The following is a 15273-nucleotide window of genomic DNA, read 5'->3' as shown; positions in this document are numbered from 1 at the left end:
AACGCTCGGCGAGGTCGCCGGCCCTCGACGGCGTCGCCGGCCCTCGACGGCCGGTCGCCGGCCATGGCCAAGGCCGGCGACCAGCCAAGGAAAAAAGAAGAAAAAAGAAGAAGAAAAGAAGAAGAAAAGAGAAGAGAGAGAAGAATAAGTGTTTCTTCAAAATTGTTTTGGAACAAGAAGTGAGTTTTTTTTGTTTCTTTTTTTGTTTCAATTTTGTTCCGAGAACAAAAAAAAAAAAAACAGTAAAAACACAACCAAACGCGTTTTTTTTTTTTTGTTAAGGAACAAAAAATAAAAAAAATGTTCAGAAACAAAAACGAGAAGTAAAAACATGCAGGCCCTTACTTGGCCACATCCATTCGAGGCCATGTCGGATTGAGTTTCTTGGGCAAGCCCCGCCAGGATTACGCCTCTAGTTTCATCTAACAGGAGTTTGCAAACGAAGAAGCCGTTAGAAGTTTGGAGCCCATTCTAAGCCTCATAGCAAACGGGCCTTGTGGTTGGGCCTACTTCTATGGGCCGAATGGTATGATAAATAACTAGACCGCAGAAAGGACAAAAGCTGATTTACTCTTTATGAAACTAAAGTATCTCATCTATTCATATGTCAGGAATTAAGTTTTGTTACTAGGGTAATTGATTCTAGAAGGGGTAAGTTTCAGATACTTGATCAAGAACTTGTCCTATTAGAGTGGGTTCTTGATTTTCGGAATAGAAACCAAACTGATTCTAGGGTCGTCCAAGAACTGGGCATAAATTTAAGTGAAACAAATATTATTTTAAGGAAATATTTATGGCATTGTGGTTAAGGCATTGTGTATTCTAACCTTCTAAAGTTTTAAACTCATCTCCAACATATAATAAAAAAGAAAAAGAAGCTAAAATCGGCCTTGATGATTTACGATATAAAATTGGGAATTGAACTAGTCAAGGTTGGTGCCCCAATTTTTTACCTCGGAGCCTATGTTCGTGTGAACAAATTAGTACTTGATTAGGCAAGACTGGTGTAGTTTTATTTTTGGATCGAACTAACCTAATTGCTCATCGTATTCATAATTGATTATTCAACATGCAATATAGAAAACACACTAAAAAGATGCTACATCTTTCAAATGAGTGACAAGATATCACCAAACTATGATTATTGTGATTTCTTAGTTCAACTGTGAATTGAGTTTAGGATCTTCATATTTTTTGCACCACTAGTAAGTTTGGAGATGCCTTTAAACGACAATTGACTTCAACACAGAAAAAAAAAGGAGTGTATATTATTAAAAATCTCATACTAGTATCCTATGACGCACTTATCATTAAACTACTTTCCGTTGTATAAGAAATTCATAAATTGGTATTTTTAGGACATATTTACCTCGAATTAAATTTTGTCTCGTGAAAAATCCTATATTGGTTTTTCTAACTAAAGTGAAAACTTACAGAAAAAGTCGTAAACTCATTGTAAATATATCAATTAAGTCTTAAATATTTTTATTTGGGCAATCTAGTTTTAAACCTTTGTAACAATTTTCCAATTTAATAGATCATTTTTGGCAAAAAATTGCTAATATGAAGTTGATTGTTTTTAGTAGCATGACTAATTGCTAACCTAATTTTTGGCTATGTAGTAAAAATCACTAATATGAAGTTGATTGTTCTAAGTAGCATGGCTAATTGCTAACCTAAAATTGGTCATATTGAAAAATTCAAAGTTTTAGTATTAAATTGGTTAAATTGAAAAATTGTCATATGCATAATTGGTCATAATTTTCCTTAACTAAAACTGAACCCTGCACATCATATCCCAAGCTGCTAACAAAGGCTATTTGGTTTGGGTTTTGAATTTTTGGTGAGGCGAAAATTGGTTAGAAGAAAACATGTCCATCAACTTTGAGAATTCCATTAACTTTAATTAACAGAATGACGAAATTTGTCAATTTTCAAATAGTCAGATATTAGATTGGACATTTATCGATAATTTAGGGGTCAAATTGAACAAATTAAATGTTTAGGGACAAGATTGCACGTTAAGTAGAAATTTATGTACTGTGTGCGACATTTTCCCGATCTTTTACTAGTAGTACGAGAAAAACACCACCAAAGCATATGCCTCGGTCTCATTCCTCAAGCCGAACGCACGCGCGGGCAGAATCGAATTCCGCCACGTCTCCCCCCATCGTCGGACCTCCCCCTCTGTCGATTCGCTGATTTCGAAACTCCGAAGGAAGAAGGAGAAGAAGAAGAAGGAAGCAATGGAAGTCCATAGTTCGACCGCCGGCGCGGCGGCGGCGGCGCTCTCCCCCGGCGACTTCCGGGAGCTCTTCGACTCCGTCGACGCCTTCCTCTTCGACTGCGACGGTCCGGCTCCGACGCCATTTCCTCGGCTCATTTCGTCGCGTTTGAATAAATCCGGCTGATCCGGTCGTGTGTTTCCTTCGTCGTCGCCAGGTGTCATCTGGAAGGGAGACAAGCTCATCGACGGCGTTTCTCAGACGCTCGACTTCCTCCGATCCAAAGTAAACCGTCCAGTCCCGTCGCGTCTTCTCTACGTTCCGTTCTCGTTCGTCGTTTGCTCGTGCGTCGTTCGAAAATTCCGAGGTTGTTGACGGCGCGTGGGAATTTGGCAGGGGAAGAAGCTGGTGTTCGTGACGAACAACTCGACCAAGTCGAGGAAGGAGTACGCCAAGAAATTCGGTTCTCTCGGGATTTCCGTGAGCGAGGTTTGTCTCCATTGCTGTACTTTTGCTGTTGGTTCTCGATCGAATGCGGGGTTTCGAAAATCTGGGATTGGTTTTTGGTCGCAGGATGAGATCTTCTCGTCGTCGTTCGCGGCCGCCATGTATCTGAAGGTCAATGATTTTCCTCAGGACAAGAAGGTGAGGCTTCTTAAGCATAGTGCATTCTCTATTCGAGGCGTATTAATCGCTAGACGCTAAGTTCGATGATTAGAACAAAGCCGTTGAAGTGAGCTTCGGCTAATTTGTGATCGAGGACATTTGCGCAATCCCGATAGGCTGATAGTCGTAGTTGTTAGATAATGCAGGAAATTTGTAATGTTTGGTTGAGTGTTACGACTTGAATAGGCCATAAAGACATCTTGGAACGAAAGTGGTTTGTGAGATTTTACTGAGAAAAGTAGCAAAAATGTGATGTCGCAGTCGATTCATAGAGGTTCTTTGATAGTAATATGACTTTGTGGAAGCACTTCACAATGAAATGTGACTCTGTGGAAGTTGCTTGGAGCAAACAGACCAAAGCTTTGTCCCAGGAAACTACAATTTTTTAGGAGAATATGGCATTGGGAGAGCTCGATCAAATAAGAAGATTCATGTTATTGATCCCATGTTATGTCAAAGGCTTAACTATCTGTTCGTCAGTGTGTGTTGTGGAATATGGACATTTTAGTCACCACTAACTTGCGTTGCTCTTCTGTTTACTGACAAGAAAAAGAAGGAATTTTTCTTCAGTCCTATTCATACAAGTCATCCATTTTGCTAACGGTTAATTTTCAACATGTCATTCAGGTTTATGTGATTGGTGGCGAAGGCATTATAGAGGAACTCCAGCTTGCTGGATATACTGGCCTTGGAGGTCCGGTGAGAACTTTTTTCAACTAGATGATGTTTTCAGTGAAAAGGAGACAATGTTGTTACCTGAAATGGGCATGTGAGCTATCCGTTATTGCTTTTATATGTCAAGAAATCAGGTAGCAAAATAATGGGAAAAAAGTGATCTTTCATAGTGCTAACTAGTGATATCAATGACTTCATTTGCAGGAAGACAGCAAAAAGACAGCAGAGTGGAAATCAAATTGCCTTTTTGAACATGACAAGAGTGTAATAGCCATTCAGGTCTTGTGTGTTTCTCTTCTAGGTTTGCTGCTCTAAGCAGGAGCTTGCAACTTATTTTTTCAGGTTGGAGCAGTCGTGGTTGGGCTTGACCCCTTCATCAACTACTACAAGCTTCAGTGAGAAACTCTAAATCTTTTGTTCATCTTACTATCACATTATCTGACTGGTCTTTCAATGTTCTTGAAAGTTTTCCAGGACATGACTTCTCACACTGTAGTAACAGAAAATGCTGAAAAGTTCTTGCTGTAATTACAAATCAATAACTATGAAATGACATCATGAATTGCTTCTGTCGTTTATGTTGACGCATCTATTGTGAAGTCTTTGTATAATGGAAATTGGCAGTGTTTTAGAACTCCTTTCGAGTTCTGCTGAAAGTCATATTGGGAGTTCAAGTATTAGTGCCACAGGTTTTGCTGTACACCAGTTTTTGTCCATGTTGTAATCCTTGTAATTGGATGAGGAAGAGGCCGTAACAGCTTGTCCTGATTTACACAATGCACTGAAATGTGATCTTTGATGCATATAATGGTGCTCTGAGTATTTAATTTTTTCCTGGTTTTCCCTTTTGTTCTAAAGTAATAGACAATCATATGGTAGGTATGGAACCCTCTGCATCCGTGAGAATCCAGGATGCCTTTTTATTGCGACGAATCGAGATGCAGTGGGACACATGACTAATTTACAAGAATGGCCTGGTATTCATCTCTGTTTTCTATTGATAAATGGCGGGAAAGTATCCTTAACATTGAGAGCTGACTCATATTTGGCTTTCAGGTGCTGGGTGTATGGTTGCAGCCATCTGCGGTTCAACTCAGAAGGAGCCTATAGTGGTCGGGAAGCCATCAACCTTCATGATGGAGTTTTTACTAAAGAAGTAAAAAAAATTCTCAGACAGAACTCTTTACTTTCTTTCTCATGATTGGATCTTTATCTCTCCTTATTGTCCTGTCCATATGATTTTAGACATTTGAAGGATGTTGTAAAAGTACAGACTAAGGAGTCTGGTAATGCTGGGTTATGCAACGTGAAATTAAATCTTATCCATTGTATAGGAACTTTTGTAATGCTAGTGGAGCGTGAGTAATCATTAAGATGCTGAATGAGCAGTCTTTCCTAGTGCAGGTTCCAAATTGATTGTTCAAGGATGTGCATGGTGGGTGATCGATTGGACACCGATATCTTATTTGGGCAAAATGCTGGGTGCAAGACTCTGCTCGTTCTTTCAGGTAGGGACTCCCATCTTTCGCAGGTGGGAAAGTCAGTCGTCCTAGAACTCTTCAATAATTCTAGCTTTTAGTCTTTAATGAACTTGCTAAACTCACTCGTGGTGTTCAGTGCATATCTTGATTGGTCCTTCTGCTTCTGCAGGTGTGACAACTCTATCTGCTCTTCAAGACCCAGCTAACGATATTCAGCCAGATTATTACACGAACAAGGTGTCCGACTTTCTCGATCTATTAGGAGCGTGACCCTATCAGGCGTGATATTCTTTCTGGCATGTCAGACTTTCTTTGCCTGATTATTTAAGTCCATCATTTCTCCCTTTGGCAATAGGGAAACACAGAATACTGGCATGAACAGCTTTCAGCTGTGTTTCTTTTTCCTTTTCTTCAATAACCAAGTCCGGAAACAAATTCGGTGAACTGAGATAAACTGACGATCACATGAAAAATATACCGCAAAGCCTAATTTGTAAGGCGAATGGCTTCAATTCGTTCCCCTGAATTTATTACATATGTCCATGCTTTTTGTTGACTGTGTATATATGGAAAGGGGTTCTTTGCAGGAAGGCGTATGTTAGACCCAAGCTAGCAGAGCTTGTTCAGTTGAAGTTACATCATGAGTTTTGCCAGGTGAGATTGGATGTCCTTTAGAAATAGGAAAGATGAATTCATGTCAGAGGAGCTAGTTAGACCATTCATTATGCATATTACAACAGAACATGTTTCCTGAGAACTTACCATAGCTGCTAGAATCGATTCACCAATCGTTCCTTATGGTTTAGTATTTGAGGTTGAAACGATATGTATCGATAAGATGACTTATAATCTACTGAATTGCAAAGAGACTAGAATCGATTCACCATTCATTATGCACATTGCTGTTTCCGGAATAGCTACTAGACTGATTCACCAATCGTACTTATGGTTTAGTTTTGATTTGAGGTCAAAACGATATGTGTCAATAAGATAACTTATAATCTACTGAATTGCAAAGAGACTAGTAAATTCACTATCGGATGTACAATTGGACTCATACCAATTGATTCGACCGAAACTGATGGAATTCTATCGTATTTTTATTGTGTATGTTACAGCTTAAAAATAAAATAAAATATTATGCTTTGCAATCTGACTAAACTTTGTATGTTTAAAACACGATTCTTGTGGTTACAAAACCAACGGGCTACCATCTTTTTATAGACAGAAGATATTACACAGAAACATGTCCTACACTTCTTGAAACACAAAAACTTATCTGGTCAAGCTCTACAATTCGATTTGACTCTCATTCAAGATTCAGTTTAGTATTCCGACTGATTTATCGTCATTGGTAACTAAACAAAGATCAACACAGCAAGTTGTAATGGGATGAAACTATTAACAAAATTCATGTCAACATTTAGGTAAAAAAGTTCAAACACAGCAAAATCACTCACAATCCCAAAGATTTTGCACTAAAACTCATTCTTTGCCACGACTCTTTTGATGCTCCATGCGGATGACTTGCAGAAGGTCCGAGAGGCTAAGATCAGCCTCAAACCAAGCAGGGTCCAATCTAGCTGCAACGCCATCCTTGCTCCCTGTGGCTGCCACGATCCTTGCCGTCGGGGATAGCCGTCAGTGCAGGAGCCTTGACCAAGCTCAACTCCGCGGTATCCCATTGGAAGTCGACGAGCGCATGGAAGAATTCCTCATCGGAGGGAAGATTGCACGGCTCTTGAGAAGGCTTAAAGCAGTTCTTGGTTAGAAAATCTCTGTCCTGGGTGGTCCTGGCCATTGGAATCGGAAGGGTGATTCCGATGATTGTGGCCCGTGAACTCATCTCTGTAAGTGTCGCAGTGACTGAGGAAGAGATTTCGGGTTCCTATTTAAGCAGTGCTTGGATGAATCCTAACTCTAGTAAGTTTCGAACTGATTAACGTTGTAAGGGGGAAAAGGAAACATACGACTCGGACTAGGAGTAATGCTAGGTAGATCACTTTGTCGAATTAGATCTCACTTCCCAGATTATTTCCTAAATTAGACTTCTCATGATCAGCGTCAAGCCTAGTTATTGTCGCGTACTCATCAGCTTTTATTCCCAATTCTGGCATCAAATTATCATAGATAATCAAAGCTGGAGAAGATATTGTATACTCGACTATTAACTGTTTGAAAAACAAAAAATTGTGAAAAGAATTCCACGTGATCTTAAAACAGGAGCACGCATGCATTTGTTTCAGATTGGGATAATTACTAAACTAAGTCCTAAATCTATTTATTTATGCCAATTTATTCATAAACCTTTTGATAGATTGTCAATTGAGTCATTTCGATCAATTTTAACTAGAAAACGCTAATGTAGATGGTGGCCGTTTTACGTGACATTGCCCGCACTAATGTCAACAACTCTAGTAAATTTTTCAAATTTTTTTCTTTTTTCTTTGTATTTTTTTCATTGTGCCAACAAGGGCCACTAGCGACTATGGTGACCCTAGTTGGCAAAATGAAATAAAAGCAAGAAAAAAAGGAAAAAAAAATGAAATTTTAAAAATTGTCCACATAAGAACTGGCAATTTTAGTGACACGATGAACATCCATGTCAATAAGTTTCAGTTAAAATCGGTTGAAAAAGCTCAATTGGCAAATTGTAAAAAGGGTCTACGACTAGATTGACCAAATTAAAACGCTTAGAATTGAATCGGCAACAATGCAATAGGTTCAAAACTTTTTTGGTAACTTTCTCGATCCAGGTTAAAGAAAGAGGTTGAATATCCAAATTGATCTAAGAACCAAAGTAGAAGCAAAAGGTCAAAAGAAAAAAGAAAAAGAAAGATGTAGTGCCTGACAATAGATCTGATGGTGTTATTTTTCTGTTTTAATATCATATGAAATTTTTGTGAGATAATTACTGACCATTTGAAAAACTTTCCATTTAAGCCGTGTGACAAGGTAAAGTGAATATGTATGATCATAGAGAAAGATGTAAATTGAACATAAGCTTTTCTTTCTTTGAACAAATGCACAAACCCGAAGGCCACTTGTCATGATGACGAACATGTGAGAAATCCACATTCGTTGATACATTATCACGGGCAAGTAATAGATCCACTAGGATCATGTGAGCGTAGCTTATATCTACCGTCAGATCATGCAAACCCACTTCATCTGACTATGCTAATAAGATTTTTTTTTTTTTTGGTCCTTTTCATTCTTATCTCCCTTAAATCACCATCTGGCTAGTAAAATATATTTAAACATATGTTGTTCCGGCAAAAACTGTCATTTAATTAGGTTAAGAATTATTATCATATACATAGCAGGAGCAGGAGCTGTGCTTACAAAACCAACGGGACGATCTTTCTATACACAGAAACCTTTCCAAAACCAACGGGCTGCAGAATCTTATATGTTTTGCCAAACTCTACGATTCAATTCGATTCTCAGTACAAGATTCACAAGTTTAGTATTACTACTCCGGAATTTGTCGTGATTTAGTAACTAAACCCCGAGAGGCTAAATCTCTCACGACCTCAAAGATTTTACAAGAAAATCATTCTTTGCCATGACTCTTTTGATGCTCCATGCGTATGACTTGCAGAAAGTCCGAGAGGTTAAGATCAACCCCGAACCAAGCAGGGTCCAATCTAGCTGCACAGCCCTTCTTGCTAGCCCCATGGCTGCAAACCTTGCCTTTGGAAGTAGCAGCCGGCGCTAGAGCGTCGACTAAGCTCGACTCCGCCGCATCCCATTGGAAGTTGATGAGCAAAGCAAAGAACTCCTCGTCGGAGGGAAAATTGTACGGTTCTTGAGAAGGCTTGGAGCCATTCTTGACGAGAAAATCTTTGCCTTGGGTGGTGGCGTTGACTATTGGAATTGGAAGGCTGATTCGCCGTGTGGTTCCTGAACTCTTCTTTGCTTAGTGTCATGGTGACTGAAGAAGAGGTTTCGAGTTCCTATTTAAGCAGACCTTGGAGTGATCCTAGCTGTGGTAGGTCTCGATCAGGTTAACGTTGTAGGAAGAGCAAAAGGAAACATTCGAGTAGGATAAGGAGTAATGCTAAGTAGATAACTTTCTTGAAGTAGGTCACTTCCCAGATTATTTCCTAAATTAGACTTCGCATGATCAGTGTCAACCCCGATTATTATCGCGTAATCATAGGCAGCTAATCTCAATTCCGACATCAATTTATTAATTAAAGCCGGAAAAGATATTGTATTGACAATTGTTTTTAAAGATTATTTCGTGAAAAGAATTTCCACTTGATCTAAAACAGGACCATGCATGTGTTATTCAAGATTCATGATCTCTACGTTGGGAGAATTACTAAAGAAATTCTAAACCTATTGTATTTGTGCAAATTCAATTCTAAATATTTCAATTTTATCAATTTTAATATTAAACATTTTGGTAAATTCTCAATTGAGTTATTCCATCTAATTATACTAGAATTGCCGTCTTACGTGGCACTATCATTGTAAATTTTTTTTTTATTTTTTTGAATATTTGAATATTTTTCTTTTTCTTTTATTTTTTAAATTATTTTTTGACAAGGGCCATCGGTGACTCTCACCAGCACAATGAAAAAAAGAAAGCAAACAAAATAGAAAAAGAAAAAAATTAGAAAAATTTATAAAAATTGTTCACATTAGTGTCAACCATCTTAAGTAGAACGATTGGTATCTAGGTTAGTAATTTTCAACCAAAATTGATTAAACGGATTAAATTGACAAATTATAAAAAATGTTTACAATTAAATTGGCAAAATTGAAATGTTTTGGACTGAGTCGGCATAAATACAATTGATTTAGAAATTTTTTGGTAATTTTCCCTATTCTGGTTAAAGAAAGAGGTCCAACATCAAAATTGATCTAAGAGTCAAAGTAGAAGGAAAAGGTCAAAAATAAAAAGATGTAGCGACAAATAACTAGACCACAGAAAGGACAAAAGCTAATTTACTTTTTATGAAACTAAAGCATCTCATCTATTCATATGTTGGGAATTAAGTTTTGTTACTAGCGTAATTGATTCTAGAAGGGGTAAGTTTCAGATACTTGATCAAGAACCTATCCTATTAGAGTTGGTTCTTGATTTTTGAAATCGGGAACCGAACCAATTCTAGGATTGTCCAAGAATTTGGCCTAAATTTAAGTGAAACAAATATTATTTTAGGGAAACATACCACGTAAATGAATTATGGCATTGTGGTTAAGGCATTTGTGTATTCTAACCTTCTCAAGTTTTAAACTCATCTCCAACGTATAATAAAAAAGAAAAATAAGCTAAAATCGGCCTTGATGATTTGCGATATAAAATTGGGAATTGAACTAGTCAAGGTTAGTGTACCATATTTTTTACCCCGGAGCCTATTTGGTTCATGTGAACGGGTTAGTACCTGATTAGGCAAGACCGATTAAGTTTATTTTTGGATTGAACTGACCTAATTGCTCATCATTTTCATAACTAATGATTCAACATGCAATATATAAAGCATACTAGAAGATGCTACATCTTTTAAATGAGTGATGCGATATCATCAAGTTATGATTATTGTGATTTCTTAGTTCAACCGTGAAGCGAATTTAGGATCTTCATACTTTTTGCACCACTAGTAAGTTTGGAGATGCCTTTAGACGACAATTGACTTCAACGCAAAAAAAGAGTTAATATTATTAAAAATCTCATACTAGTATCCTATGACACACTTACCATTAAACTACTTTCCATTGTATAAGAAATTCCTAAACTGGTATTTTTATGACACATTTACCTTGAATTAAATTTTGTCTCATGAAAAATCCCATATTGATTTTCCTAACTAAAAGAAAAACTTATAGAAAAAGTCATAAAGTTATTGTAAATCATTTTTATTTGGGCAATCTAGTTTTAATTTTTTTTTTAACAATTTTCCAATTTAATCATTTCAATCATTGTTGACAAAAAATCGTTGATATGAAATTGATCATTTTAAGTGGCACGGCTAACGTCAACACAATTATTATTATTATTTTAATTTTGTTAATTTTTTTTGTCATTGTGGTCAGTGAGGGCTTACAAACCCTTGTCAACCATTAGTGAGGGTATCCTATGTAGTAGCTCGGACAACGAGTCTTGTCTGTAGTAATTAAAAAGGATTATAAAAATTGTTTATGTCAATCCTAGTGGCTCTATGTGATATAATTGGCATGTAACCCGTGATTTTCAATTAAAATTGATAGGAATGACTAAATTAACAAATCGTCAAAATTTTTAGCATTAAATTGGTCAAATTAAAAAATTGTCATTTGCACAATTGGTTGTAATTTTCCCTAACTAAAATCTAATCCTCCACATCATATCCCAAGCTGCTAACAAAGGGTATTCGGTTTGGGTTTTGAATTTTTGGTGAGGCGAAAATTGGTTAGAGGAAAATGTGTCCGTCAACTTTGAGAATTTTTGTCCAATGAAATTTTTTTACTATTAGCACAAGAGAAACGCCACCAAAGCATATGCCTCGGTCTCATTCGACAAACCGCACGCACGCACGCGCGGGCAGAGTCGAATTCCGCCACTTGTCCCCCCATCGTCGAAGAAGAAGAAGGAAGCAATGGAAGCCGAGAGCTCGACCGCCGGCGCGGCGCGGCGGCGCCGCCGCTCTCCTCCGGCAACTTCCGAGAACTCTTCGACTCCGTGGACGCCTTCCTCTTCGACTGCGAGGGTCCGGCTCCGACGCCACTTCCTCGGACCATTTCGTCGCGTTTGAAATTTGGCTGATCCGGTCGTGTGTTTCCTTCGTCGTCGCCAGGTGTCATCTGGAAGGAGACAAGCTCATCGACGGCGTTTCTCAGACTCTCGACTTGCTCCGATCCAAAGTAAACCGTTGCGCTTTCTCTCTGTTCCTGTCTCGTTCATCATTTGCTTGTGTGTCGTTTGAAAATTCCGAGGTTGTTGTCGGCGTGTGGGAATTTGGCAGGGGAAGAAGCTGGTGTTCGTGACGAACAACTCGAGGAAGTCGAGGAGGGAGAACGCCAAAAATTCGGTTCTCTCGGGATTTCCGTGAGCGAGGTTCGTTTCCGTTGCTCTTCTTTTGCTGTTGGTTGTCGATCGAAAGCGGGGTTTCGAAATCTGGGATTGGTTTTTGGTCGCAGGATGAGATCTTCTCGTCGTCGTTCGCGGCCGCCATGTATCTGAAGGTCAATGATTTTCCTCAAGACAAGAAGGTGACGCTTCTTCTCGTGATTCTCCTGTCTGAAAGCATAGTGCATTCTCTATTTGAGGCGTATTAATCGCTAGACGCTAAGTTCAATGATTAGAACAAAACTGTTGAAGTGACCTTCGGCTAATTTATGAGTGAGAACGTTTGCGCAATCCTGATAGGCCGATAGTCGTAGTTGTTAGATAAGGCGGGAAATTTGTAATTTCTAGTCGAGTGTTACGACTTGAATAGGCCTAGCGTGTAGCATACGGAATGCTAGTACGGCATAAAGACATCTTGGAATGGAAGTGGTTTGCGAGATTTTACCAAAAAAAGTAGCAAAAATGTGACATCGCAGTTGGTTCATAGAGGTTCTTGGATAGTAATATGACTTTGTGGAAGCACTTCACAAAGAAATGTGACTCTGTGGAAGTTGCTTGGAGCAAACAGACCAAAGCTTTGTCCCAGAAAAATACAATTTTTTAGGAGAATATGGCATTAGGGGAGCTCGATCAAATAAGAAGATCCGTATTATTGATCCCATGTCATGTCAAAGGCTTAACTGTTCCGTTCGTCAGTGTGTGTTGTGGAATATGGACATTCTAGTCACCACTAACTTGCATTGCTCTTCTGTTTACTGACAAGAAAAAAGGAATTTCGCTTCAGTCCTATTCATACAAGTCATCCATTTTGCTAATGGTTAGTTTTCAACATGTCATTCAGGTTTATGTGATTGGTGGCGAAGGCATTATAGAGGAACTCCAGCTTGCTGGATATACTGGCCTTGGAGGTCCGGTGAGAACCTTGTTCACCTACATGATGTTTTAAGTGAAAAGGAGATGATGTCGTTACCTGAAATGTGCTTTTGAGCTATCCGTTATTGCTTTTATACATCAAGAAATCAGGTAGTGAAATAATGGGAGAAAAGGGCTCTTTCACACTGACTAGCGACATTGACAACTTCATTTGCAGGAAGATGGCAAAAAGACAGCGGAGTGGAAATCAAATTGCCTTTTTGAACATGACAAGAGTGTAATAGCGGTTCAGGTCTTATATGTTTTCTCTTCTAGGTTTGCTGCTCTAAGAAGGAACTTGCAACTTCTTTTTTTAGGTTGGAGCAGTCGTGGTTGGGCTTGACCCCTTCATCAACTACTACAAGCTTCAGTGAGAAACTCTAAATCTTTTGTTCATCTTACCATTCACATATCTGGACTGTTCTTTCAATGTTCTTGAAAGTTTTCCAGGACATGACTTCTCACTTTGTAGTAACAGAAAATGCTGAATAAGTTCTTATCGAAATTACATCAATAACTATGAAATGACATGATGAATTGCTTCTGTTGTTTACGTTGATGCATCTACTGTGAAGTCTTTATATGATGGGAATTGGCAGTGTTCGAGAACTCCTTTTGCATTCTGCTGAAAGTCATATTAAGAGTACGAGTATAATTGCCACAGGTTTTGTCGTACACCAGTTCTTTGTCCATCTTGAAATCCTTTGTACTTGGATGAGGAAGAAGCTGGAACAGCTTGCCCTGATTCACACTGTGCAGTGAAACGTGATCTTTGATGCATATAATGATGCTCTGAGTTTCGAATTCATGCTTGGCTTTCCCTTTTGTTCTAAAGTAATGGGCAATGATATGGTAGGTATGGAACTCTCTGCATCCGTGAGAATCCAGGATGCCTTTTTATTGCGACAAATCGAGATGCAGTAGCGCACATGACTGATTTACAAGAATGGCCTGGTATTCATCTCTGTCTATCGCTAAATGGCAGGAAAGTATCGTTAACATTGAGAGCTAATTCATATTTGGCTTTCAGGTGCTGGGTGTATGGTTGCAGCCATCTGCAGTTCAACTCAGAAGGAGCCTATAGTGGTTGGGAAGCCATCAACCTTCATGATGGAGTTTTTACTAAAGAAGTAAAAAAAATAACTGGGACAGAACTCTTCTCTTTCTTTCTCATGATCGAATCTCCTTATTGTCCTATCCATATGATTTTAGATTTGTAAAAGTATAGACAAAGGAGTCCGCTAATGCTGGGTTATGGAACGTCAAATTGAATTTCATCCATTGTATAGAAACTTTTGAAATGCTAGTGGAGCGGGAGTCATCGTTAAGACGCTGAATGTGCAGCCTTTCCTGGTGCAGGTTCCAAATTGATTGTCCCAGGATGTGCATGGTGGGTGATCGATTGGACTCCGATATCTTATTTGGGCAGAATGCTGGCTGCAAGACTCTGCTTGTTCTTTCAGGTAGGGACTCCATCTTTAGCGGGCGGGGAAGTCTATCGTCCCAAAACTTGGTTTTCTAGTTTTTAGTCTTCAATGAACTTCCTAAACTCACTCGTCGTGTTCAGTGCATATCTTGATTGCTCCTTCTGCATCTGCAGGTGTGACAACTCTATCTGCTCTTCAAGACCCGGCAAATGATATTCAGCCGGATTATTACACAAACAAGGTGTCCGACTTTCTCGATCTATTAGGAGCGTGACCCTATCAGGCGTGATAGTCTTTCTGGCATGTCAGACTTTCTTTGCCTGATTATCTAAGTCCATCCTTTCTCCCTTTGGCTATTGTGAAACACAGAATACTGGCATGAACAGCTTTCAGCTGTATTTCTTTTTCCTTTTCTTCAATAACCAAGTCCGGAAACAAATTCGGTGAACTGAGATAAATAGAAAATCACATGAAAAATGCACCGCGAAATCTAATTTGTAGGCGAATGGCTTCAATTCGTGCCCCTGAATTTATTACAAACGCCCATGCTTTTTGTTGACTCTGTATATATGGAAAGGGGTTCTTTGCAGGAAGGCGTATGTTAGACCCAAGCTAGGAGAGCTTGTTCAGTTGAAGTTACATCGTGAGTTTTGCCAAGTAAGATTGGATGTCCTCTAGAAATAGGAAAGATGAATTTATGTCGGAGGAGCTAGTTAGACCATTCATTATGCATATTACTACAGAATATGTTTCCTGAGAACTTACCATAGCTACTAGAATCGATTCACCAATTGTACCTTATGGTTTAGTTTGATCCGAGGTCAAAA

At 38.8% G+C, this 15273-nt stretch overlaps 1 protein-coding gene and 1 non-coding gene across 2 annotated transcripts; both read left to right on the top strand.

Annotated features, from left to right (window-relative positions):
* The first annotated feature begins 2118 nt into the window (after nt 1-2118).
* Nucleotides 2119-5493, top strand: LOC104447513 (phosphoglycolate phosphatase 2). Its single transcript, XM_010061240.3, has 11 exons — nt 2119-2352; nt 2443-2510; nt 2622-2714; nt 2799-2870; nt 3519-3590; nt 3771-3830; nt 3909-3961; nt 4446-4543; nt 4623-4722; nt 4971-5074; nt 5217-5493. Exons 1-11 carry the CDS (start codon nt 2247-2249, stop codon nt 5315-5317), a joined length of 927 nt encoding a protein of 308 aa, XP_010059542.2. The 5' UTR covers nt 2119-2246; the 3' UTR covers nt 5318-5493.
* Nucleotides 5494-6569: 1076 nt separating this feature from the next.
* Nucleotides 6570-14946, top strand: LOC104430617. Its single transcript, XR_005551590.1, has 12 exons — nt 6570-6813; nt 11515-11748; nt 11836-11902; nt 12004-12095; nt 12179-12250; nt 12949-13020; nt 13198-13257; nt 13337-13389; nt 13876-13973; nt 14050-14149; nt 14379-14482; nt 14620-14946. It is a non-coding gene; the product is annotated as a phosphoglycolate phosphatase 2 (transcript).
* Nucleotides 14947-15273: the final 327 nt, after the last annotated feature.

The sequence above is a fragment of the Eucalyptus grandis genome, chromosome 5 (genome assembly GCF_016545825.1).
Source record: "Eucalyptus grandis isolate ANBG69807.140 chromosome 5, ASM1654582v1, whole genome shotgun sequence".
In the NCBI taxonomy this organism is placed as follows: Eukaryota; Viridiplantae; Streptophyta; class Magnoliopsida; order Myrtales; family Myrtaceae; genus Eucalyptus; species Eucalyptus grandis.
This window is presented reverse-complemented; position numbering and strand designations above follow the sequence as displayed.

Bases quoted from the DNA above. Each gene is read 5' to 3' on its own strand.
- LOC104447513 (XM_010061240.3), top strand. From the start codon at position 2,247: ATGGAAGTCCATAGTTCGACCGCCGGCGCGGCGGCGGCGGCGCTCTCC. The intron at 2,871-3,518 runs GTGAGGCTTCTT...CATGTCATTCAG, and splicing joins ATTTTCCTCAGGACAAGAAG to GTTTATGTGATTGGTGGCGA. The intron at 5,075-5,216 runs GTAGGGACTCCC...CTGCTTCTGCAG, and splicing joins GACTCTGCTCGTTCTTTCAG to GTGTGACAACTCTATCTGCT.